Raw genomic sequence first — 26866 nt, 5'->3', positions numbered from 1 at the left:
TTGGGGCATCTTGAAATACAGCCTAAGAGTACTGCAGTCAGTAAATACCACATCCTGAAAGGGCACAGGGCTTTGTCCTGTGAAGATACACTTCCTAACGGAACCTGCTGTGCCGGGTGCTGGAGTTGTCTTCAGCAGGGCCTGTACAAGGCTGATGTTGTTTAAGGCCAGTTTTGCTCAGTGTCAGCCTTCATAGAGGGAGAGGGCCCGTCATGGAGGATGGTAAAGTAAGCTGAAAGGATGTTTAAATTCCACGCTTCACGTAATTTCATGTTAGGGACTGGCTTCTTGCTGTTTCAGCTTGCAAAAGCTTTGGACAGACATCCACGGAAGCAGGGACTGTTCTGCAGCAGCCTTTGCTGTGCCATGCAGTAGAATCCACGGTGGTGGTGGGTTACAGGGGCTTTGGGCATGCCTTCAGCTCTGCTAGTTCATTCCGTATAGCAGAGCCCTGCCTGCTGTGGTAAGGGAAAACCTTTTGTTAGGGCAGAGGGGAATGGTTACTGTGTGCAGCTGAGGGTGCAGAGCTGCAGTCAGCAGTGCCACACTGCAAACGGCTTTGCTGCCGCTGAGCGCGGGCTCTTGCGCTCCCCGGAGCCGGGCGGCAGCGCTGCCGCAGCGCTGTGGCTGCGAGGCGGTGACCCAGATCGGAGCCGCTACTACCGCATCCTCTGCGCTGCCGCATCCCCGGGCCGGCACCGAGCGCTGCCTCGGCGGCACGGCGGCAGCCCTGGCCATCAGGGCCGGGACTGCTGCACCCGCGGGTGAGCCGCTGCGAGGTGCTGACGAGCGCCGCGCGGGCTGCCCTCGCTGCCGTGCGGGGCCGCAGTGCTGCGGCAGCGCGCTCGGTACTTTTCCATCGCTGCCGGGAGGGCGGCTCGCTCCCGGCGGGGCCAATCCCGGCGCTTCCCGCAATCCCGGCCCTCCCAGCGCTCCGGGCCGGGCAGCGGCGGAGCCCGGGCGGGCGGGGCGGCGCATGCGCGGCGGGGCCCGGAAGGGGCGGCCGGGCTGGCGCCGGTGCGAGCGCCGCGCTGGGGCTGCGGCAGCGGCGGGGCAGCGGCGGCATGAGCCGTGCGGAGTGAGCGCAGCCCCGCCTGACGCCCCGCGCCGCCCGCCTCCGCTCTGGCTTCGGGCCCCTTCTCTCTGCGCTGCGGCGGGCGGAGGCGGCGGAAGGAGAAGCCCATGGAGGGGAACCGGGACGAGGCCGAGAAGTGCATCGGGATCGCGCGGGAGGCGCTGGAGGCCGGGAACCGCGACCGCGCCCTCCGCTTCCTGGGCAAGGCGCAGAAGCTCTACCCGACCGAGACGGCCCGAGGTGAAGCCCGGCCCCCTCCCCGCTGCCCGGGGCGCCCGCGGGCCCGCAGGAGGGCGGGGGCTGCAGGGGGGGCCGTGCAGGCCGAGCCGAGCGGGACCGGCCCGAGGGCGGCCCGGGGCGCTGGGGGAGAGCGGCCGCAGCGTGTGCCCGGGAGCTCGGGGCAGCGCGCCCCGCCGGGGCATGGCTCTGGCGCCAGGCGCTGCGCAGGAGTGGGCTCGCCTCCCCTTCCCAGCGGGATCTCCCAGCGCCCACCCAGCTCCTGGCCTGCATCCCCTCCTCCCTACAGCCGTCAGGAAAAGCGCAGCCATACAGGCGAGGGTTAGCCCCGATTAACATCAGGACATCTCAGGCCCCAGGCCGAGACAGGCTGGGTTTTCTGTCACTGTGAATCACCCCTCTCTAACAGCTTGCAGTGGGAACTGCAGCTCCAGAGTGGACCGTGTCCTCATTCTCTAATATATTTGTGGTTTGGGTTTTCTTGCGTTTGGTTCCCTTTTGGTTGTACGGCAGCCACGTAGGAATTGCACACGGGTTTACCTTTCCTAGAGAAAATGGAATATGTGGCACCCGCCAAGACTTAATTAGCTCTTCTGACTATTCCATACCTAAAACTGGAAAAATATTTAGCAACCTTTTAGTGAAGAGTGTTTAGAAATAATTGTTTCAAAGGAACAGTAGTAGGGTTTCAGTGTATGTAGGACTGTTGTCTGTTTTGGAGCCTTTGTGTCACACAGTGCCAGAAGTCAGCTCAAAACACCTCTGGATGCAGCAGGGACTTGTTGCGTTCCTCTGGTTCTCACTTACGTGGTGTGTGCTGTGCAAGGAGTAGGAACAGCTTCAGTGCCCTGTGCCACTTAAAGGCCTCAGCATTTGCCGTTCCTGCAGTGGAAGTCTGAGGCCAAATCTTGACTGGAAGTTGCTGTGAGGAGATGCAGTGAATATTTTTGGGCCTCTGGTCTCCTGACTTCTTATATGCAAACAATAAATGAAGATTTCACTGGCACTTTTCCTTTTTAAGTAGTGTTTAATTTTTCAAGTGTTTGTGGTTTTTTTTTTCTCCTGCAAGACAGCATGGATGTTGCCATATTCCCCTAAATTTCTGTGGCTTGAGAACATGACATGCATGAAAATACTTGAAGGTTTTTGGGATCTCTGTTGGTCAGGAGGCAGGAAGGCAGAGGATTTCAATTCAGCTTCTTTCACCAAGGAGAGCAGATATCTTCATCTGCTTCACACAGCTTGTATCTTATATGTCAAAGATAAGAGTTAAAGTAGCTTTCAGGAAAAAAATCTGACTTGTTTTGAACATTTGGCGTTTTTTTTTAAAGTAGGACTGCGACTACATAACCACCATTATAAAGTATTCAGTGCAAGAAATAGATGGCTAATTAGGCTATTGTCTGTAGGACACTTGTTTTATTCACTGTGGAAATTAGCAAAGTCAATCACAAATGAGGTACAGAGCTGGGGAAAAGAATTTGGCCTTGTGGTAGTGGGCTGTAATCTGGGGAATTGTGTCTTCTTAAATTGAAAGCTTCACAGAATTTCTATGTGATGTTAAATAAGTCAGTTCACGCCTTTCCATTAGTGACCAGCTAATTGTTTGTGCTTCGTTTTTCAGGTATTCACCTTGAAACAAGGGCCTGATTTGTGGAACTGGTGGGCAGTTAAAGCTCCATCTGAAGCTAAAGAGAATTGCAGATGCCCTAATACCACTGAAAAAGTTCAGGCCCTAGGCCTGATTTGAACTAGGTACTTAGAAATTAGGGGACTCTGTAAACATCTAATATCTCTGTGCTTCAGTTTTCTATATGTGGAGGTGGTTAAATCTTTTAAACTCATCTAATTTCCTCCCAAAAACAACACCAATTCATTGGATTTATTTTGGTTTTAAAGCTTGAGGTACTTAAATGGCCCCCTTAAAAGTGCAGTAAAGTGCAAGAACACAGACTGTCTTTTTTCAGGACAGGTTTTGGAAGGGCTGCAATAAATTACAACTGGCATTTTACACTAAGAACAAATTAAATTGCTCTCATTGGCATCTTTTAGTTGGGGATCCACTTGAAGAAAAATATCCAACCTGTAATTCATAATTCAGGTAATCAAAAATGTGTCATAGCACATACCAGAGAGAAAAGCAGTTAAGGTTTGTGAGCCTGTTTAGTTCTAACACAAACTCTCATTTTACAGTTATAATGTGTTGGGTTTTTGTGGTGCTAGGACAATGTGGTGCAGCCCCAGTTGTCTTGTCTGTTCACTTATTTTTCTCTGGAGTGTGGGTTAGTAGTTGAACAAATTTCTCCCTGAAGTTGCAGATTATTCGTATGCTGTACCTTTAGTATCGTTTTGAGAACAATTGCCCACCATTTCACAAACAAAGTTGTCAGTCATAAAAGCAATGAGAATGGTAGTGCTGAATCTTTTACTGGTGGGAGCTTCCTCCTCCTGATGTTGTAGTGGATTACAAAAGGGCAGAGAACAGGTTTTAACTATTGTCTCTAAAACAATACTATGTGTGATCTGCTTTTGGCAACATTTACATTTAAAGGGCATTCAGCACTGGTTCAGTCATCAGTGAAGTTTAGTTTTGCTAAACAAAGCTTCTGCCTGAAATACGCTGACTGCAGCAGTGCTATTTTAAGGCTTTACTAGTGTGAAATGTAAGGTCAGTGCTTGTTTAATGATTCTGGGCTAATGACTTCATAGTAGCAGTGTCCACGTTGACGTCATTCTTTGCTAGAAAATTGTTTTACGCTTCAGCCGTTCAAAAAATTGCTTGATTTTGGTTTTTGCTAACGATTAATCTTGCAACTGAACAGAACCTAATCGCTTGTCTGGAAAAGAATTTTTAGAGTGAGCTTAAAGGAAACAAAGGACAAGATGTCCCTCTCAAACTTAGGTGCCATTCTCTTTGAAGGCAGAAAACAATGTTAAGGAAAACTTTATTTTTTAGTGCTTCTTAAGATTTTCTTGCCCCATTTCTGATGCTGCCTTTAAAAATAATTTTTTTTGGGAGCATGTCAGTTTAGTTTTTAGGCTGTTGCATTAGGACAAATTCTGAATTAAACGGAATTCTTCTGTTAGTGAAAGCGGGGGGGAGGGAGTCATGTTCAATGCATAATGGAATCAAATGTAGTCCAAGGATCTTTCATTCAACAGCAGGTAATAGTGCACACAAGAGAGGCTTCAGACACACTCAGAGATAAGATTCGTTGTCTTACCTGCTAACAAAATAAGTCTTTGGTTCCCCATATGTCCTATTTTGAAATACTAGATGCACAGGGAAAGTTTTCTTAAATGCAGTGTTAGTATAATTTTCTAACAGCTGGCTTTACCACCAGCAGTTCATGGAAGAGTCAGAGTACTTTCTGAATATCTAAACTGTATCTTCTATTTGAAGGAAACAATGGCCCCATACCCTTTGTGTGGTTTTCTTTTTCAGTGTAGGACAATAGCATGTTTGTGTACGCTGTGTCCTGCTATTTTAAGTTCGCACTCATATATTTGAATTTTAATTTTTTAAGCATCCTGCATTGTATTCTCAGCAATGCAGCTCCATTATGAGGCCTGAGGAGGGGTTTAGAAAATAGTGATCTTTAAAGTATACTGCAACCAAACCTATTCATTAAGAGACTTAGAGCCACAGAGCTTGCTGTGAAGAAACACTGGATGTTAAAAATGCAAACCATCGCCCATGCCTGCGTTTCTGCCATTTCTGCTCCCACAGGTTCTGCATAAATGTTGGTGCAGGGATGAGAAATTTCTAGAGCAATACCAGTATAAAAGGAGGAACTGCAAAACTTCGAGTAAGCATTGTTTCAAGAAGGCCGCATGTTCAGTAGGACTCTATGTGATGCCATTGTTAAATGTCATACTCACTGGATAGAAAAATAATTATTTTTTTATTTTGTTTTCTGGTAGCACTTCTTTGGAGCACATGCAGACTGAAATCCTTCATTCCCAGTCTGTTCAAAGCTCTGTTCTTGATTAGTTCTTAATCTACAGACATGGTCACCTTGTTGGTGTTATTACTTCATTTAGCTCAGAACTTCATGTGCCACAACGGAGGATATTGGAATAAAGTATTGCAAATATTGAATGTGTCCTTCAGTTATAGTCCATAATGCAACTGATGCAACTGTAGCTGTCCTGTTTTCAAGCTCCAGATTTCATTTGTAGTGAAGGCATGCCCTCAGTTACAACTAGACATCTAAAGCTTAGTTGTTTCCTTATATCTGCTGTAAAGAGCTGATCTGATCAATCCATGAGTCTTGCTGAGTCGGGTGGAGGGCAGGACTGGCTCTGAAGTCAGCTGACTTTCTTCAGGCTGAGTGTAGCTATTCACTAATAAGTGAATGTAAAAGTAAATAGTGGGGAGCTTTTAAGAAGTGTTGGCTCTCCTTTTCAACAAAGCTCTACTTTCTTTTCTTCCTGTGATACGTAAGCTGTGATGTGTAGGATCCCAGTTTGCTGCTGCTCTAAGAAACACCATGCTAAGCAGAGGAGATTTTTTTTTTAATTTAAGAGAAAATTCTTCAGAATTCTTCCCACTGGCTTTCTAGAAGAAAGTGCTGTGCTTTCACAGTGCACAGGACATTTTTCCTTAGCAGGTTTTATTAGTGCATTTTTAATGCAGATAGTAACTAATTTTCTTTATGAAACAAATTTAGGCTATGTAGTTTGCCATGTTGCTCTGAAGGAATCTGTTTTCAGGAAAGGTGGACTATTTAATAATCTTGGATCTGTATTATACTTTGTGTGCAATCCCTTATGTTAGAATGGTATTGTTTCTGATTCATTGCTAAGACAGATACCCCCAAAATACAGGCTTATATACAGAAAGAAAAAACAGACTTTGTGTTTAATGTTTATTAAAACTGCTAAATTTGAGATCTGCTGGAACATGGAATGAAGGAGGATTTCAAGAACTAGCAGAAGCCAACTGGTTTTCAAGATTCAGGTCTTGAGTTGGGTGTATTTGGCTGGTCCTTGGCTGGTTGTGGCATTTTAGTAGTGATTTGAATTTCAGCTGATATTGGCTGGAAGGAATAGAGCATCAGTTTGTGGCAGTAATGACTGAGGTTACAGATAGGTATGTACTGTAGGAACTGAAATGTGCTGGAGGATGGGCTTGATGTCTGTGTGGAATACTTTGTATTTTCTGTAGAGTGTAAGGTTAGTTCCTCTTCTTCAATTTGCAGTTGCATATTCAGGTGTTCAGATGTTTTTACCCCAAGGCACAGGTTTAGTGCCTCTAAAAAACATCTAGAACTTAAGCACCTGGACAAATTCTCTCCAGTGTTACATTACCTTGGCAGAGATGGATGGGAGGAGGCCGGTCACTAATTTTGAAATACTTTTCCATAGTTTTGCCACAAAAAGGAATTGTTAGACTGGCTGCAGAAACATTTATGACGCAAAGTGGTGATCAATAAGGAAGGAGGATGTAGCAGCTAGTCTTGTTATGTGGTGCTCTCATCTTAGATACCTGAGAGCCCTGACTCACTCAGTACCACCTGTAATGATACTATGATATACTGTTGTTTTTGTAGTTTTGTTGGAAGCTATTACGAAGAATGGAAGTACTGCTGGGGGAGGCGCTTACTGCCGAAAACCAGCCAGTAACAGTGATCAAAGTAAGCCCAATAGCACGAAGGAGAGCAATGCATCTGCTGCAGGTGAAAGTGGAAAAGGCTACAACAAAGACCAAATGGAAGGAGTATTAAGGTACGGTTTAAATATGTCACTGCTTTTCATTCTGTATATTATCTACTTACCCTTTCAACTCTGTCATCTAAAGGAGACTCAGGAAGTTTGAGGTTAGCTCAGGGGGGTTACTGGTACTGAACTTTGACTGGAAGGAAATGTTTTGCTGGTTTTAAACACCAAATGAGACGCTGTCACTTTCTGCAAGAAAGATGCTACTCCTTTCTTCAAACTATTAAGGCTACTTTATAGTAGAGGAAAAATTGAGTAGATCTCATGGTAAATAGAAAAAGTTACAAAAATTCTGTTGTACAACTTGCAGGACAGTGTTTCTATTCAATATTTTTATACTAAAGATACATGGTCACTCCTAAGGTTTATTTTGAAGCTAATCTTGCTGTACAGGCTGGTCTTAGACAAATGTTAAAATTATTTTGGTTTGGATGTAAAGGTGTCTGAGAAGCACTGGAATACGTCATCTGAGTTGCAGTATAAACTCTGCTTAGTGCAGCTTGATAGTATTAAAAGGAGGTGACATCAGGAAAGGATGTGTGAAAAGAAACAAAGATCAGTAAAAATGCCCTTTTGAGGCAAGTAAGTCTTGAGTCATATTATTATTGCATTCTTTCTGGCTGTAGGAGCAAGAAAAATATTGTTTCATATGTGCCCGGGTTTCTGCTAAATAAATATGCATATAGCAAGGAAATTGCACAGCTCAAACCCCAGTATTTTCAGATAAGCCTAGCTCAAATATTTTCAAGGGAGTTTGAAGGGAAATCAAGAGGTCTCTGTCTCCTAGTTTATGTATATTGGATGTTGTGCATAAGAGAAATTTGGGGGGGAGTGGGGTTTGTGTGCATCTGTGAAATGTATGTTATTGTTGATACTATCTTGGGATTTTCTTGAATTTCAGTAATGTGTTCAGCTGTGCTAACAGTGAGGAATGAAGTAGTTTTTTCTTTGTTGATACAGAAGCTCTGCATTCAGGCAGGCAGACAGCAGCAGCTCGCACATGGTTATCCTCTTGGTGTTATTTACTAGGGCTTTTCATTTACCATCATCTCTGCTTAATTAATGTTATTGCCTTTTGTGATACATCTAAAGTAAAACCCGGATAAGCCTGTATGTTTTTGTTAAAATGAATGTAGAGTGTGTGTTTGGACACACATGTGTGAGACAAAATATCCAGAAAGAAGTCCTCTGTAAATGTGGCTTAGGTCAAAATAAGACATGTCACATTCTCCCAGAAAGCTGCTGCAAGGAGGGCTGTCTTGGTGCCAGTAGTCACTCACCTGTGACGTGCCATTCTGAGCTGCAGTCTGCTTCGACATCAGGCTCCCTGCAAGATCAGTCTGTTTGTTTGTTTTAGCAGAAGGTGTGTTGCCTGCTTTGTCTTGACTGAAATGGTGTTGTAGAGCTAGCTTTTTTCTCTGGTTGCTTTCTTGAAGGGATTTGTTAGGTGCTATATAAACTTAATCCAGTTTCTTGAGATCAGGACCGGAGTTAGGGGTATTCAAGAATTGCACATTGAGAGTAGTATTGATGCAACGTTGCTTCAAGAATATTGAATGTTGAATGTGGAGTTTTAAAACCTACCAAGATCTTTGCAAAATGAGTGATTGTAATACCTTACAGAACAGCCCATGTTTGTTTGTTTAACATACCACTTAAAATCATGTGTTAAAACAATGTCTTCACCTGCGCTTGGGGAACAGTGCCATCCTTTAATACAGCAGCTCACAAACGTTTAGAGAGAGATGGATTTTTTTGTTTAGATGTGCAGTGATCAACAGAGCAAGTTTTGAGTTCATGTTAAAAGTTTTGAAATGTTTGTCATGTTATTATTTAGTGAATAAACCACTTAAAAAATTTATGGTAAAGAATTAAAAAACGTGTGTGCCTTGCCAAGGAGACCAGAATTAAATACAAACTGGCCTAAAACTAAATGGAAAAATATAACTCATTCAGTGATGATAACTGAGAGAAAGTTTATGTTTAAACCACAGTGAGAATGAGCTTTCTAGTTGGAAACATGACAGACAGCATATGATATTGCTTCAGTCAGGCCCCAGATTTTTCCAATTAAATGAAACATGGCCCTTTGGGGAGGATATTCTTTAGAGAATAGAGTTTGTCACCACCATATGCTCCTGCTGTACCGCAGTGGAATGGTTTTCAGATGTCTGAATTAGTTAAAGAAATAGTGTGTGAAAAGAGGTGGTTTTAAACAGTGTTTCATGCCCAGTTGTTGTCTTTTTTTTTTTTTTCTGTAAGGGGAGAAGTTTATAGACAGCAAGGTAGCAAAACCTCCAAACTTCAATAAATTCTGACACTCAGTATGGACATCGGACAAATAGTGATTTGCATGTGCATGATTCAAAAAGTCATTATCCTCAAATGTCTTCCCTTTAGGAGTTTTTGGTTCAGTAACTGAATGTAGACATAGGGAAAGCTCTTCTCCTTTCAGCTACACTTCCATGCCATTTCCAATGCCTTTGTTGTAAGCCTTACTGAGCTGTCAGGGCGACTAACTCTGAGCTCCCTGGCTTGGATGGCTGATTAAAGTTCCTGGAATTGTACAGCTATCTTGAATTTGCTTGTGACAGCAGATTTAAGAAGAATAGTGAGACATGCTTGGAGCAATGTAACTAATTTAGCTGCATTAATTTTCATCAGGGTTACTCTAGTAATGTGAGTAGCTACGAGTACAAACAAGCATCTCTGTGCTGGCTTCATCTTTTCCACGTACACAGGGGACACTGATCACTAGCAAGTTACCATAACAGTTCTGTAGGGTATTACATGAGCTTGCAAGCTGCTCAACAGGGAGAAGTGTAAGATGTAACATATTTCCTTTGATTGCATAAGTGCTGGGTAATGCTGCTCTTTGTGGGAGCTGTGCTCGCTATTTCCCTGTGACAGTTTGAAGGTTGAGAGATACCGCAGCACTTTGTTGCTTTTAAGTGGAAATGTTTTGAAAATCCCATCTGTAGTACCAGCATCTTTTTCTTAATGATCCTTATCTTGTCACTGAGAACTGGATCAAGTTGACTTAACACCCTTAGGTGACCTGCATGTGGGAGATATTGACAGGAGACTAGCAGAAATATGCTAGGACCCACAGTAGACATAATGCCTTCTTAGTGCAAGTGCCCTAGAAGTCTCTAGGCAACTGAAAGCTGCACAAGCAATGTCAGCTTAAGAATAATGTGTGAGAATCACATGCATGACAAAAAAATTAAGCATTTTCATGTTGTACATTTTATACAGGCTCTCTTTAAATTATCTTAAGATGCACATGGTGTTTGACCTCTTTGGTCTTTTTTTTTGTCAATAAGCCATAGCATGTATTCCATGTTACCTTTTTGACATCTGAAAGAAAACTGCCATGACTAGTAGTGTGCTAAATTTGCACTGTTGTCTTGTGAAAACTGTGGTGGAATACTGCTTTTCCTGCCTTGCCAGTGCCTGCTTCTTGGAAGAAAGCCCAAGAATCAAATTTTGTATTTGGATCTTTGAGATAGAACCAAACCAAACAAACCAGAGGCATGAGTTCTGTAGAAACCTTGCAAGGCAGGATTAAGTGTCATTGAGTAGTGGTCAGAAATAATCAGTAGCCTGATTTGAATTCATGTAGTGAACCAAAAAATTGCCTCTACACATTTCATGGATCAAAGTAGGAGTATAAGTTGTGTGACTGACTTTTTCCAGGGATTCTGCTGACACTTTTGCAAATCCAGCAAAAAGAGAGATATTGCTTCTTTTCTAGCTTGGTGTCGAGAAGATAATTAACTGGAAGTGGATTAATAAGAGCAATCAGTATGTGTGAAAAAAAATCGAACCACCAAAGCAAAGAAATCAGGGCATGCCTTTAATTAGGCTGTCGAGCTTCCATGAACTGTTGAAATATCCAGTTGAATGGTTGAGAAATTAAGGTGGAAATCATAGTCATAGAGCCTGTCACAGAAAAGTGGCAGAGAGGACATGATGGACTTTGTCAGAAAGCTCATAACAAAACTAAAAGCTTAAATAAAATTTGGAGAAAAGCATGCTAATGTAAACACAGCCTTGACTATTTCATATAATACACACTGTAGAAACAAACTGATCAGGTGCATCCAAGAGCAAGGTAGTAAGACAAGCGTCCTAATGTGTTGTTGAATCCATCAGTGCAACAGAATTCTGAGAGTTCTGCTGCATTTGTTTCAAAAACTAGGGATATGCTGGTAGGGATATGCTCAAGTTCCTTGACAATGCTGTGACCTTCTCTTCCCAATCTAGAGCACTTCTTTCAGGCCATGTTTGTCACCCAAACTGTGACTGGCACATTCCCAGCTCAGCTGCAAGATACCATTTGCATCAGGCTCTCTAGCATAATTGGAAATTTGACCTGTATAGATTTTAGTCTGCATTTTACTGTGTTTTTCTGCTCAACTCTAGGATCAGAAGTCAGTATAGCTTCCTCTTGCTAGATTCTTTGTCACTAACATTCACATTGCTGCTCACTGTGCTGTTCAGTTCAGATTACCATTGGGAGAAATAATTGTGGCTCCCTTGACATGCTTCTGGTTGAAGTATTTGTCTTTTGGGCTGTTCCTGTGAGGCTTTGGAAGACCCTTTCAAAGACCTCATCATACTCCAAATTTCATGATTGTGCATTGCTGCAGGTATTTGATACAGTAAGGCAAGCATCTCTGATAGGTTTTGTTAATCTGATAAAAGCTGGCAGTGCTGACCTAATCTGAATTGTAGATTTGAAAAGTGATCTGACAAGCACAGCATTAGGATCACATGATTTTGTAGTCACAGGAGAACCAGTGGTGGCAGCCCTAGGGTTTCTGCAGGTGAGAAGAGACCTTTCAGGACCTGAAGGACTTCCTCTGCTGTCAGCCATCAGAGCATGGAGAGGAGCCCAGCATCCAGCAGAGTTGTTGGTGCTGCAGTTTGAAGCTGGCTGACCAGTTCTGCAGGTGCCTTGTCAGCTGCAGGCTGGGATAGTGGGGCTTTGCAAGTCGTGATGAGATACCTCTGTCAACAGACTGGGGATAAATGTAGGCCATCACTTGCTCTCCTGCAGTTTGAGAAGTCTATTTTGTAAAAGTCAGGTGTTATTTCAGGAACAGCCAGCAAATCTGTTAATCAGAAGGACGGAGCCAAGGTGTTGGCAGGGGACTAACAATTCAACAAGGAGAGAATGAACAGAAATAGTTTGATAGTAATTCAAATACAGAAGTGATCCAACCAGAAATGAAAAGTACAAGAAAAGCAATTCACAAAAAACCAGAACCCCAACAAAGTATCAGTGAAAACACCAAACTTGAAATAAGCCATAAACAAAGAACAACAAAAATAACCTGTTCAATACAGAATGGGTAAGCAAGTGGTGTGTACATTAGAATTTTAAAAAGAAATGTCTGCGTGGAGTTTATGTGTGCAAGAAAACTAGCATTAGGAACTGCAGTGCCTTAAGGGCAGCAAGATCAAACAAACAACAATTTGAAATGCAGCATTCAGAAAGTTGTTTATGCTGAGAGTGTTGCAGGGGTTTCAGGTGCAGTTAAAAGCCAGCAATAACATCAGTAATGGGCTTTTCTAGAACCTTCACCCTTAATTTTTCCCTGCATTTACTGGCTGAGTTTTGTGCCCTGTAGTAGGAGAAAAGTGAGAAAGGAATGCATCCTTCCATCCACCTGCCTTCCCATGACAAATCTCCACAGGATAATTCAGTGGTGCAGGTGAGGGTTTCTGGCTGAGTGAAGATTGTCAGAGGTCAGTTACTAAAGTAAAAGGTGAGGAATATGTCCAGAAATCTGCATCTTCTGAGGGGCAAGGATCAAGTTGGCCATGGCTTACAACAGGTTCCAGCAGCTCCAGAAATTTCTCATCAGGAGAGTGGAGTTTTGGGGGAAGAAGACTTGGAGCATCTGTTAAAGGATGAGGAGGGATGGGGCATCTGAGTGTGGGCTGTGTGCTCCAGCAGTGTTAGAGAAGCCTTGTGGCTGCACAGCCCTGTGTGAGCTGAGTCCTGGTGACCCCACAGTTTGTCCTGTGATAAACTGACTTAACAGGTTTCGTTTGTGATGCATTGAAGTTTTGCTTCTCAGGAGTACATCACAAACACTAGTAACTTTTTTTAACTGGAAAGCACCTTCTAATCATCTTTGCTTGTCCCATCATCCCCAGAGCAAGTTGTGGTGCAAAATTCACATGAACTCAGCTGAGGGGGGAAAAACAGAGGTGCTATCCTGTTATGATTGCCCTGAATTGTGCTCCATCAGGAATCTCCTGGCAAAAGTCACTGACTCCCTCCCAGGAAGAAGCTGCATTAACCAGATGCTGGCAACTTACAGTCCAGGTGGTTTTTCCTTGTGGTGGCCAAGCAATGGTGTAAAACTGTTGGCTAGTGGCAGAGTGTGCCAAGGGCTTCATAGCACAAGGTCACTGCTGAAAATTCCAGGCTTAGGTATGGGTTTTGGCCCCTGTGCATTTGTAAGATCATTTAATGTTTTTTAGCTTAAAAGCTGGATCTGCCTAATCCAAAGTCCTGCTGTACTGCAAAATTTTCATATGTATATGCATGTTCCACATTTGTGTTTGTAGAATTTTTCATTTATTACTAGGAAAGACTTGCAAAGAAGAAGACAGAAACGTGTTATACCTCGGCTGAACATGTTTCTCAATAATAAAAATACCTCATTTGTGGGCCAGGTTCAGGATAGCTGTTGCATGGAAGTGATTGCATTAATCCTTTAGATCTTTTGGTAGATACCCACCATTGCTGCTTCTCCTTTGAGGGTCATGCACTATGGAACATCCACTGGTTGTGAACAGGAGGGAGCTCTCAAGTGGGTTTTGGGGAGTTGGAAGTACAGGTTGGCATCTGTTGCATTGCTCTTTTTTTTTTCCAAATATTTCTCCTTTTGGCATCCTAGAGTTGTGAAATGAATGTATATTGTAAATAAATAAACTTCCATGTTAGTTTTTTTTTCATGAAAAATGACAATATGCTGTTGAGAGAGAGAGTTGTTGATGCACAGTGCTTAAAAACACATGAATGAATGTTTAACACCAGAGTTTTAATGCTAAAACAATAACAACTTTGCTAAACATTGATGGCTTGCTATGTAATTTTATATCAACCAAAGTTCTGAAGAGTCTGGCCCACAAATAGATAGCTCAGAGGCAGTTGTTGAAGAGAGCTTAGATTGGATGCTGAGATAGCAATTTCATGAAATAAAAGCTTAATTTGATACGGTTACACATTTGAATAAAGCTATCTGTTCTTAGTACAGTACATAAGTCATCCTGGCATTGAGGCTATGGATTAAGGGGTCTGTACACTACCACACTTCTTTCTGCTTGTGCAGATTACCAAAAAAGAGTTCCCAGTACTCAAGAGTATAATTTAATGTATTTTCTTTCCATCCTTTCTTGATAGATTCACTGTGTTCTTTTTAGTTAGCTCTATCAGCTTCCTAATTGGAGCTTATTAAATGTTACTTCAATATAGTGAGCTATATTTATTTCACAGGATGTTTGTGTTGGCAGCTGCCTGCATACATTCATTTCAGTGCTCTTGTGAGCATTATACCAAGGCTTCCATAAAAGCTTCTGTATTTGAGCACAGGAAAAAGGATCCCTCAAATGAAACTTGATTTCATCAATGTGTGAAGTGGGATGGACCACACATGATGGTGTGGTTGTACTTGTGACGCTCACATTCCCTTAATTACAGGATTCTCATTCCATGAGAATGCCAGAGGCTTGCTTGACCCCTTGTTTTCTACATGGCTGCCCTGTGTATAGTCTTGGAAACATTAAAGCCAAATTTATGTAGACATTTGTGCATGTAAGAGAATGTAGATAAAATTACAGCCATGTGAAGAGACTCACATGAAGCCTTTAAAGTATTTTTGGCTGTAATTTCTATTTCTTGCTCAGAACAGCCCATTTGTTTTGGCATGCACCCCGTGTCAGTGTGCCTCATTTCTGCACTGGAAGTTTGGGATTCAGCCTTTTCTTTCTGAATTCTTACCAAGTAACTTGGTTTGATTGTTAAGCTGTATTTACTGGTTTGATCAACTCTTCCTGCCCACAAAGAATTAATGTTCTCACTTTTCCTCTAAGTGCTCTTTCTTTCTTCTGGGGTATTGTGAAGTATACTAAATCATTACATCATTTCCAGATTTTGCTTTTCCTGTCTCGGTTAGACAGCCTGCATAAAGAATATATCTGAGGTTTGAGTTTTAAAAAATGCTAGACTTGGTTATATGAGATAAGCTAAATATGTAATTGCTGGAGCTGATAGTGTGAGTTTGAATTTACATAAACACTTACAGGAAGATTGTTAAGATCCAGATGCATTCCCAGCAGCAGAAGTATTTTCACATGTTTTATTCCCTGAAAAGTGAATGCTTGAGTGATGGTATGATTTGACTTTTGTTTGGAGAAAGGGAGGTATTGTTTTTGTTTACTTTGTTTATATCCTTCATACTGAAGTGCATTTGCTGTTTACAGTCAAAACACATTTTCCTTTCTGCTAGTTGTGCAAAGTAAATTTGTAACCTTCTTTTTATGCATTATTAACAGCAATATTAAGGTAATTGTGGATGAGGAAATGCTACAGTAGTTGCAAACTGAAACCCTTTCTTAAAACTGTGGTAGTAGAAGTAAAAGAAATGTACATAATAAGCTCAATTGTGACTTTATTATGAAAAAAATGACATTCTTTGTTTCTAGAGTGGATATTTTAAAAATAATTTATATTGAAAGCAAAAGATGTAATATAATGCACCAGTGTAGTGTATGACCTCACTCACAGCTGTGTGTTAATCCACTACTTTTACATCTTTCTGCTTGCAACATTTTACATCATTTTCTTTTACAGTATAAAGAAATGTAAAAATTATTACGAAGTCCTTGGAGTGTCAAAGGATGCAGGTGAAGAAGACCTAAAGAAGGCTTATAGAAAACTTGCTTTGAAATTCCACCCAGACAAAAACCATGCACCTGGAGCAACAGAGGCTTTTAAAAGTAAAACACCATTTTTACTTTAAATTTCTTTTATGATTGAACTTCATCCACATAAAACATATTTATCTGCATTGATCACTTGTATTTTTACAAATGTAAATGTGTTTTTTAGCTCTTGTTGAACTGACATTTTTATTCAAGAAAATATTTTACCTTTGTTATATTAGAAGTATAGATAAATAACGTGGACTTCGGCAGTAGGGCTTGGTTTCAGAAAATTGACTGTAATGTTCAGTACAGGGAACAAATACTTGACCTGTGAAACCCAATTGCACTCTTTTACTGTTGTTGACTTAATGTAGTCATTGAATTTTATTGCCTTGGATCTTTACTGTACTTGAGATAGAAATAAAAGAAAGCAATCCCTGATAGCAAAATGCAGTTTTTACTGAATCACGTGCCACACTAACTTGCCTCTTCCTTACAATTTCTTGTATGTTTGTAGTTTTACTACTTTTTCTGCCTAAAAACACCTGAGTTCAATCATGGCCTTACTAGTAGTTGCCTTTGGCCATTTTTGAGGTAAAATTTACAGTCTGACTTGACCTTATTTAAGGCTGCCCAGCTTAGGCCTACACAAGGGAAGTTATTGAAGAAAAGCTTTTTAAAGAAAACTACAGCTTCATCTCAGATGAAGAAAAATGTGAATCTGTAAGAAATGATAATGCATGAACAATCTGATCATGGTACATTTTTTATTTTTTTCCTGTGTGAGGTTTACATGCAGACATTTGAAAAAATCATTCGGATAAAACACTTAAATTGGGGAGGGAAAAAAAGAAAAAAAAAGTCCTGAGCACGACTTCTGATACAGACTTTAAGAGGTAATTATAATAATATATTAACAATTCCAGGTGAAAAGTAGATACAGCAGAGCAGGAAAGTTGATTGCTATTGATTCATTTATTACAACTATGTGATGTTTTTATCTAAAAGATACTATTCCTATAAAATTGTCTCAGGCCGTGGGAATAAAATAGTTCTTCCTTGTTAATAGCATTTCAAATAATCTTTAAAACGTTAAAAATCAGCTTCTTAATATTTTATTTAACATGAGCACTTTCTACAAGTCCAATTTCTTCAGCTGAATTTCACTTTCTGGTTTTTAAATAGATGAGTAAATGAACAGAAAATTTTGTAGGGGAATCTCATTGACCAAAAAATATTTTATTTTCTTGCATTTGAATTATCATAATCTTTTTGTATGGCTGAGTAAATTTATGGTTTAGTTTTCCTTTAAAGGTATCTGATCAGTTTTTGACATCCATCTGAGAAAAGGAGTTCATAACAATAGTTTTTATTTAATAATAATGCTTTATGTTAAGGAAAGGTCACATCATAAAACAGAATTGCGTTTCATGATAAGTAATGTACTTACTTAGATCTTGACCTACCTAGTACTACTCTTCCATTGTACTGAGCAGTCTCACTGAAGTGAATTTTAAATCAAAAAGTTTGTGCAAATGTAATAACTTCTGCTATCTTTTATCAATTTAATCGAAAATCTTACCTTTGAAACTTTTGAACAGTGGCTTTTTTTTTTCCTTTTTGTGTCCTTTTTGAAAAGCAGATTATATTGGAATCAGATCTGTGGTGAATTACCACCAGAAAATCAAGAGCAAGTAACAAACAGGCCTATTGTGACTGTAGGGTCACTTCACTTTATGTGCAGTCACCTGATTTATCTCTCTTCGTTTTTTATTCTTGGGAAAATCTAAATTCTCACTACCAATTTTATCCTTGAACTGAGCAACAGAGCAATATTTGATGTCAGTTTGTATCATGCTTCAGTGCAAAATACCAGGCTTCATTTCTTTGGGTTTTTTCCTCCACTTAAAGGAATTGCTTTGTTTTTTTCCTAAGGGCACCCTAAAATATATGTAGCTAAAACTCATTAACTTTTGCTTAGATTGGATAATGTTTAAAATATTAATTATAAAGCCACAGTCTTATTTGCCTGTGTTGAGGTTATAGTGTTGCACCCTTCACGACCTTCTGATCACTGATGGCTTTTCAACACTGAAAATCATAGTCCCTGTGCCTTGGGTTGGTTGGCTGCAAAAGAACTCTTTTGTTGGAGAGGCCTGGAAGAGAGAGTAGAGAGGAAGGCAGAAGGGGTTTAATGAAGATATGACTGAGTGAAGATTGTTCATCAAGTGGCAACACAAACTTTCCATCAATCTGCAAGATCATTATGTCTGTGCACAGCAAGAAAAAAGCTTCTAAAGTCAGCAGTATTTGTGGGTTTTCTTGCTGATATTTTCCATGCTTACCTAAGTGAGGGTTTTTCTTTTCTACTGCCACAATGGCAGCTGTTCATTTGTGATACCATGGCATAAACAGGGACAAGAATCCAGGGCAGGCCCTCCAAACACTGAGGTCATATTGACCACCTGAGGAACATGCACATTCCTGTCTCACCTGCACATTCTACTCCTCAAGTTACATCACACAAAACTTTGTGTTATTAATGGCATCCATAAGTACCTTCAGAAGCATGAAGAAAAATACATTCACACTCTTGTATACAATGAAGTTGATGCATTCCAAGAAATGACCACTTACCAAATGAAACCAAAGAAAACTTGCTGAGTCCATGATGTTTTTTTAAGCAAGGCTGCTAGAGCAAACTGCAGCTTCAGAGTCTCATTGTAATGCTTGATGCTTTTTTTGTAACTGCCGTGAGGGAGAACATTTCCACAAGGGTAGGTGTTCCCCTAGGAAAGGAAACAAAGCTCTCCTGCCTTCTGCCTTGTTTAACAGGATAAAAGGCCTTTGAATAGTGGTGGTGGGAAACGTTGTGGAAGCTATTCTAAGAAAAGTGGAGATGTTTCTGGACCTTGTACTACTGCAGCTGTTTTGTAACATACAGTAAATTGCATCATTTGCTGCCTATTTTTGACTTTGAAATTGCATTTTTCATGCTGGAATAGCTTTTATCATGCATTTATGGGAACTGTGTTTTATTCCTTGCTTCAGAAATTGGAAATGCGTATGCTGTGCTGAGTAATCCCGAGAAACGAAAGCAGTATGACCTTACAGGCAGCGAAGAGCAAACGTGCAATCACCCTAGCAATGGCAGATTCAACTTCCATAGAGGTTGTGAGGCAGATATTACTCCAGAGGATCTGTTCAACATGTTTTTTGGAGGGGCCTTTCCAACAGGTATTTGTATACATCAGCATAATTGTCAAGACGTCCTGTACAGAGTGGCATTAGAGTTTATGACATTATAAAATAGTAGAATAATTCCAGCCAGCCTTGAACCCCAGTTCTGCAATCTGCATCAGTTTACTTTTCCCTCAAGTGTCAAATCCCAAAATGTCAGTTCTTGGGGTTACTATCATATAGCTTAAAATACTTACTTTAAGCAACTTTGAAAGCAATACTTGCTTTAAGAAACTTTTTAAGATACCTTAATGTAATTTTATGAGCTATTGTAGAGTAATGTAAAGTGCTTTATGTTGCTTCTGTACTGACCTCTAAATAGTATTTTTGTACATGATTTAAATGTGGATGTTCCTTCCTCAGGTAGTGTACACTCATTTTCTAATGGTCGTGCTGGCTACAGCCATCCAAACCAGCACCGTCAGAGTGGGCACGAGAGGGAGGAAGAGAGGGGTGATGTAAGTTTAAGCACTATTGGCTTTAAACTACAAAATTTGCTAAAATTTGCTTTCATTATTGTGATTGTACAGGAGCTCTGTACTGTAGAGGAGGATTTGTACCTGCCAGTTGGGTATTTTAAACTTCAGTGGGTGGTTCGCTTACTGACTGGTAAATAGGCATGCAATTTTGAGAAGGTAATTAGCCTGGTTTTGTAAACCTGATGTTGTATGTCAGTCTCTTACTGGTGACTGGTATCAGTAACCTATATATGCCACTAATTGTGGCCACTAATTCTTGTATGCATTGAAAAATTTACTTGGGCTGAGGTAAGAATTGAACTTACAGCTCATTATTCACCTACATGAATTGTCTCTAGTCCTGTATAATCACAAATCCCTGTATAGATGAGACCTAATTATGGCATACAGCGTAGCTGAATGCAGCTTTTATTTGGTAGTTGCTTGTGTGTACATGCTAAGCCATGAACTCCTGCAGCTTGAGCACTGTGTGAATATTGTGTATGCATTTGAAAGTTCAGGTAATATCACAGTGTTTGCAGTTACTGTTTTCCTAGCAGCTTTTGAGGCTTAAAGCAAAAAGTCACACTTAGCATTAAGTATTGTCAGAATTTACCTGTTTGCTTGATGGCTTATGAAATACCCGAATCTGTTTTGTTCCTTAGGGAGGTTTCTCTATGGTCATTCAGCTGATGCCTATAATTGTGTTGATCTTTGTCTCCTTGTTGAGCCAGTTGATGGTATCTAACCCTCCTTACGCCTTATACCCAAGATCGTAAGTAATGCTCAATTACATCACCTTAAAGCAGAGGGGAAGGAATTGTAACCACCATCTCCCACTTGGAAGCGTTGTGGAGAGTCTTCCATTAGTTGATCTTCGATTTCCCACAGGGAAGAAAAGGGAGGGAAGGTGTAGATGAAGCAGAACAAACAATTGAGGTGTGAAGAACATGCTGTGAGAATGTAATGGAGAAGAGGTCAGCAGCACCTGGAGATCAGGAAGTCTAGTGCAAGGCAGTGGGTCCATGCAACACGGCATGTTGCAAAGGTGTTCACATCTCCAACACAGTCAAAATCTGAAATCTGCTAAGGCTTATTACTCTTTGAGGGATAGTCTATGTTTGTAGAAGGTGAAGAACTTGAAAGCAACTTTCTCATCCTTATTTAAGTGTTAAACATGATGACAGCTGGGAAGCCTGTCTCTTCTTTGCCTCATTCTAGGTGATGGTAAAATCTTCTTTTTCTTGTGAAGAATTCTACTTGTGAAACTTACCTGTTTCATACAGTAGGATATTTAAACCTTTTTTTCATGTGAGAACTAAGTAACTTGAACCAAGTGTGGAGTTGGTAGAAAGGTGGTAAGTGGTAGAAATAGCCCACTCACCACACTCGTTTTAAAGATCCTTAGTCCATTGCAGAGCCCCACAACAGAAAGGTTTCTTTTCTCCCATTTTTCAAAGTTCTCTGTTTCTGGAGTAGGATGTTTTTCCCTTCTGCAACTAAGCTGTTGTAATGCTTAGAAAATATTTTCTGCCAGAATGTTTGCATCCGGTCTTTGATTTTTAATCTACAGAATGCCAGCAGGAAAGTGACTTATCAGGGCTGGCAGCAAACACTTGCGAATGGAGATGGTTTACTGGGTTGCTACAGAATAGTGACCTGTTTCTGTTGAGTTTGAATGTAATTTTCTATTATTAAAACTTATATTTGGCTAAAGAGGTATGAAATAAGTGTCTTAGTAAAGTGTATTTTTTTTGAGATCAAGTGTTTAAGCAGCAGAAGTTTAATGTTTAGGTAAATACAATAATTTTATTCTCTAGCAGATTATAGAGCCATTCTTTTTATTATTTGTCTCAAAATGGCAAATTTAGGAATGTGCTAATATTGTTCTGTAATGGCAATATTTTTTTAAGTCTATTTGTGGTGTAAAAACAATAATCGAATTAATATTTAGTCTTTTTTTCCCCCACCTCCTTTTTTGCAGAAGTACAGGGCAGACCATAAAAATGCAGACAGAAAATTTGGGTGTCATTTATTATGTCAATAAGGACTTTAGAAATGAATACAAAGGAGTGTCATTACAGAAAGTGGAAAAGAGTGTGGAAGAAGATTATGTATCCAACATTCGTAATAACTGTTGGAAGGAGAGGCAACAAAGTAAGTTTGGTAATATGTGTAATTTCATGAAATCATGTACTGCTATAAAAGTGAATTGCCTGAGGCAAGAAGGAAGTGCTTGTATTATTACAATATCTCAGTGCAAAAGTAAGGGTAAGGTCTCCTGCTGTTTCTCACGCTAAAACTGTCCCCAGTGTAACTTAGTTTTTGAATTTTACTCAGTGATCTAACAACCATTTGCAAATTATCAGCAATTTTAACCTGCTGCTTTATTAGCTGTGACCATTTCTCAGAAAATTAAAGACTACACTAAATTGATAATGACAAAGCTTTTGTCCTTAACTCACTGTGATTTCATAGAATTCTCATGTCTTCCACATTACTTTATCATGGCAATAGTTCATTTCCCTACATGCTTTTATACAAGTAAATAAATAAACCAGAAGCTTACATGGGTGTTTGCAGAGAGATGAAAAAATAATCTGCCTTGGACCACAGTACATACAAACACTGCTTTTCCAGGCAACCAAGGACAGGCTGCACATCCTGTAAAACAAGGGGGTTTAGTTTGCCATCTGTTTCTCCAGTCTAGTATTATACAATGAGTTACTTCTTTTCAGAAACCTAGAATTCAGTGTTAAAGCATAAGATTACTGAAGAGCACCACCAGCCTTTCTAAATCAGCATCAATTCTAACCAGTTATTCTGTTTTATCTGTGACCATTTTGTGAGCTCTGTGGGAAGAGCACTGCTAAAATTACATCAGTGTTGAAACCAGATGGTTTTAACTTTTCAGGTGGTGAGCTTCAGTCACAGCTAACTGGAAAAATAATTCATTCATGAACTGTCACTAAACTGACCAGAAGCAAATAGAATGCAATTCTTTGAGTCAGATCACATGTTCCTGCCCAGCTTTAGTCTCTGCAGTCCCATTGTTTGGTACTTGTAATTTATCAGCCTGTGAAAACTACCTAAACTGATTTTGATTAAGAAGCTCCTAATGTTTTTGGTTTTGGGTTTTTTTTTCTGATTATAGAAACAGCTGATTTTGTGGTTTTATAGATTTAAAATACCTGTTGTGTGTTAAATCTCTTTGACAGTTAAAATCTATCCGGGGTTAATTGACATTTAAGATTGTCTTGCGTTTTGAGTTGAAGTGACAAAAAAGATTTTACAGAATGACAGTGCTCAGCAATGTCAAGCTGTTGAGCACCAATATAATACAGAGAGCTCTTAATTATTAATAACTCTGAACACTGACAGTCTCAATCAGCATCAGTTGAAGGAAAGAGCTTAACATTAAGATTGGATTTTTTGGGGCACAGACAAGATGCTAGAGATATCAAAAACAATGCAGGATCACTGAGAATGGCCTGTGTTTGTAATGTTTCATGAGGTCTGACAGAAGTAGTAGGGGATTTTTTGTTATTTTGTTGTCAGGGATTTTGTAGGGTGTGTTTTTTTCTTGTTAATCAGATACTGCTGTATGAACTCTGAGGGAGCTGGAAGGCTGATACAGCTTTACCTGCTCAAAAAGATGGATTTGTTACAAAGATCCAGCAAAGGAAAACTGTAGCAGTGCTGTTTGGGTGGTGTCTGAGGGAAGTTAGAACGCAGAGAAGGAAAAAAGGGCAAGGGTTAAAACCTGAGGTTTTTTGTACAGCTCTGTCATGTGCCAAGTATTCAGTTTGTAACCAAAAAAATCTTTTCTCTTTTCTCCTTAAAGAAACAGACTTACTTTATGCAGCAAAAGTATATCGAGACGACCGCCTCCGAAAGAAAGCAGAGTCCATGTCCATGGAGAACTGCAAAGAGCTAGAACGGCTGACCAGCCTCTACCGGGGAGGATGAGCTACAGTTACACACACATCTTACCTATGCTGTTATCTCTCCTGCAACTGAGAAGAGATTTAGTTTCACCATGGATGCTGGAAAAGAGGGTGGATGTAAAACTCTACTGTGTAGCTGTTTCCAGAAACCTTATGCTGAAATATCATTTAACGGCTTCTTTACCTACTGTGAAATATAGGTAACTTTAATTGTTTAGATTTTACTTCAAAGCTTCTGTGAATTCTTTCAGCAGAGAGAATAGCTCAGAAAGGATGCTATACTTGTAGAGACTTAGTCATAGTGGTTCTCCTCTAACATATTTGCCATGTAAATATCTGTGGAAAGAACTCTTTGTGTATATATGAGTTAAATGACTTTCTATTTAAAAATCTCAGAAATTTAGTTCCATACTACATTTTGTCTCACTGATGGAATAAATAGTATGATTACATCACTCCTATTCAGATGTCAAGTGTGTGGAGTTGAAACAATAATTTTTAATATTTTATCTCTAACTCTATGTAAAATCTTCTAGGTTTACTGCTTAGAGGAACTTGGTATTTTTAAATATAATGGCATATATTCCTAAATATCTGTTTGGGTTAATTGATCTGGTGTAGAGTAGCAGTTTAGCTGTTGTAGTTTTTTTAGCATTTCTAAGCAATGCTGAGAAAAATAAGAACTACACTAATCTCTTTTCAAAGTAAATATTTGCAAATGCTGTACAGACCATTACAAACATTGCTTTTAGTACTTGCAACAGTTTACAGCAGCTCTGCCATTTGGTATTCCAGTAGTAGTAAGTCCATACGTATGGTTAACATGCATCCATAGCTTCCTTAATTTTCACTGGGAAGGTAGAGGAAAACATGCAACAGTAAAATAAAAAGGCAACCAATTTTTTTTTTTTCCCTGGCAGGCTTCCATTTTCTTACTACTTTTTTATTTCAAGCTAGGTCCCAATACTGATTCCTCAATTGGCACTGCAAGTGGAACAGGGAGATTTTGCTAAGGACAAGCTATGTGCCTTCCAACCCTTTTGCCAACTGTTTAAATGCTTTGCTGCTTTGCAGTGTGCTCCTATGGTCAGAGCCCTACCACTTGTCAGAAGAGGTAGGGTATGTGTTTTTTGGGACCAGAATGTAGCTGGACTGACTTTGTAGAAATGAGCAAGCCTACTGTTTGGCTCCTACACAGAAGATCATGTAACTCAGTGGCCTGGAAATGGAAACTATATGTAGCCACACCTGCTGATGCAAAGAGGTGTTCTGAAGCAGCTAAGTACAATGTACTTAAAGTTTATCAAAGTATGTTGAAAATGTTTTTAGGTTCAGTAGCTGATGTTTTTTACATTTTAATAGTGTTATGCAGGGGAATGTTTCTTGTATTTGAGAATGCCAGATAGCTTGTATTATGGGCAATATATTTTGGTTGAGAAAACTGCTATCTTTGAATAATACTATCAGTTTGTGTGGAGCCAAATATTTCTCCTAAACTGAAAATTTAAATACTTTATCTGACTTCATTGCAATTTCTTCTGATCTACAGCAGGATATGACTTCAGAAATACACTAAATGCTATTATCCCAAGTGACCCAGAAAACATTTTGCATATATCCCTTTTCCAAATTGTCCCAGTGGAAATGTCTTCTCTTGAATTGGTGTAACATGAGACTGGCTGCAGGCTTTTAACCGAGCAGCTAAACCAGCATGCAAGGTGGACATAAAATACTGGGGCACAAAACAGAACTAAAAGTTGCTAAAACGACAAAAAAAGGGTTGCTGTACTGAATGTCCTTGCTAAGACTATAGTCAAAGGGTTCAGATGTAATGGAAAGGCATCCAGTTGTTTGAAATATGCAATCAAAAACTATGGAGAAAACCAGATTCCCCAGATTTTGTAACTGTCCAGAATGTATTGTAATTATATCAATGAAAACAAACTATCAAAGTACATCCTGGTACTCCTGTGTCTTCTTAAATGAAGAAAGTTGTTCCAAAAGCTTTAACAAGTACTTGGGCCTTCCTGTTTATAAATGGGTCTGAGCTTGCAAGTGATCTTTTAGTTAGCAGGAAAAAGGATATATAACACATTTATCAAATATTGGAACTGTGAAGTCAGAGTGAACAGATGCTCTCAGCAAAGCTGCCTATAATGATCCTGTGGGCTGTGTCTGCCCTGCAGCCACTTCTGGTGCAGGTGAGAAGTGGGGAAAGGGACGGATGCTGAGCTGTGTCAGCGTGGTTCCATTGCTGTCAGTTCCTCTGCAAACTGGAATGATGTGCTGGCTGTGCCCTGTGGCAACACAGACATCCCAGAAGGTTAAAAGTGAGACCTAGACTGCAACATTTCATTTGACTACCTATTGCAATTAGCACTTTCTGAAAAGGAAATAATATGTTTATACTGGTGGAAGTATGCTGCTTAGCATTTAACAGATCAAATAGTTGCACACTTGGAAATATGTAGTAATGTGCAAAAGGATGCTGTGATTTCCTGTGGCATAAAGATTAAGCTGCTCTAAATATGGTCTGCAAACATTCTTTTAATATTTCAAGTGGGTGTTTTTCTCCTCATGATTGTTGCTTTTTTTCCTCAAGTCTGAAGGGTTTTTTGCTTTAGAAATGTCAATATCTTCTCTGGATTTGTTGAGGGAATCTGCTGGAAAGTTCAGCATTAATTTTCTCATGAGCAAAATGCAAAGTGAAGAGGGTGGAGTACCTTAATCTTTTCAGATGACCTTTCTTCAGAAGGCAAAGTTCCCATTAAAATAAGATATTGGAAGGAAAAGGGGAAAACAAAACTGGTTTTGAACAGCATGACTAAAAATCCCTCAACATTTTAGCTACCTGCTCCTTACTGTTTTTATTTAGTCATTACCTTTCATTTAATCTGGAGTTAAAGATAGCACAAGCATGGGTTCTTGGTTTTATCCTTTAAAAGGGCAGGCAGAAAAGCCCTGCAAAAAAAGAAGAATCTTGGCATGACTCTGACATAGCCTAATGAAAAAAGGAGGTGATTTGCATCTGCTGAAATATAACATCAATATCTGTTCTATTTATGGAGCATCCTGAGTCACAAGTGAGTTCAGTGTTCACATCTGATGAACATTTCCCTACAAGTTCTCTGGGTAAAACAAGTCTAAATTGGAATTTTTTGCCTTTTTTTTAATGGTCTTTTTTCTTTTACAAGTTTCTAAGAAGTGGTAGAACACTACAGCACTAAAAATGTAACAGA

At 40.1% G+C, this 26866-nt stretch overlaps 1 protein-coding gene across 1 annotated transcript; it reads left to right on the top strand.

Moving 5' to 3' along the window:
- The first annotated feature begins 984 nt into the window (after window positions 1-984).
- DNAJB14 (DnaJ heat shock protein family (Hsp40) member B14) lies at window positions 985-25582 on the top strand. Its single transcript, XM_064417056.1, has 8 exons — window positions 985-1315; window positions 6868-7042; window positions 15909-16054; window positions 19034-19219; window positions 19586-19680; window positions 20346-20455; window positions 21665-21837; window positions 23525-25582. The coding sequence occupies exons 1-8, from the start codon at window positions 1183-1185 to the stop codon at window positions 23647-23649; spliced, it is 1143 nt and encodes a 380-aa protein (XP_064273126.1). The 5' UTR covers window positions 985-1182; the 3' UTR covers window positions 23650-25582.
- The last annotated feature ends 1284 nt before the right edge of the window (window positions 25583-26866 follow it).

The sequence above is a fragment of the Passer domesticus genome, chromosome 4 (assembly GCF_036417665.1).
Source record: "Passer domesticus isolate bPasDom1 chromosome 4, bPasDom1.hap1, whole genome shotgun sequence".
NCBI classification, from domain to species: Eukaryota; Metazoa; Chordata; class Aves; order Passeriformes; family Passeridae; genus Passer; species Passer domesticus.
Note: the sequence above shows the minus strand (reverse complement) of the source record. Positions and strands in the feature narration are given on the sequence as shown.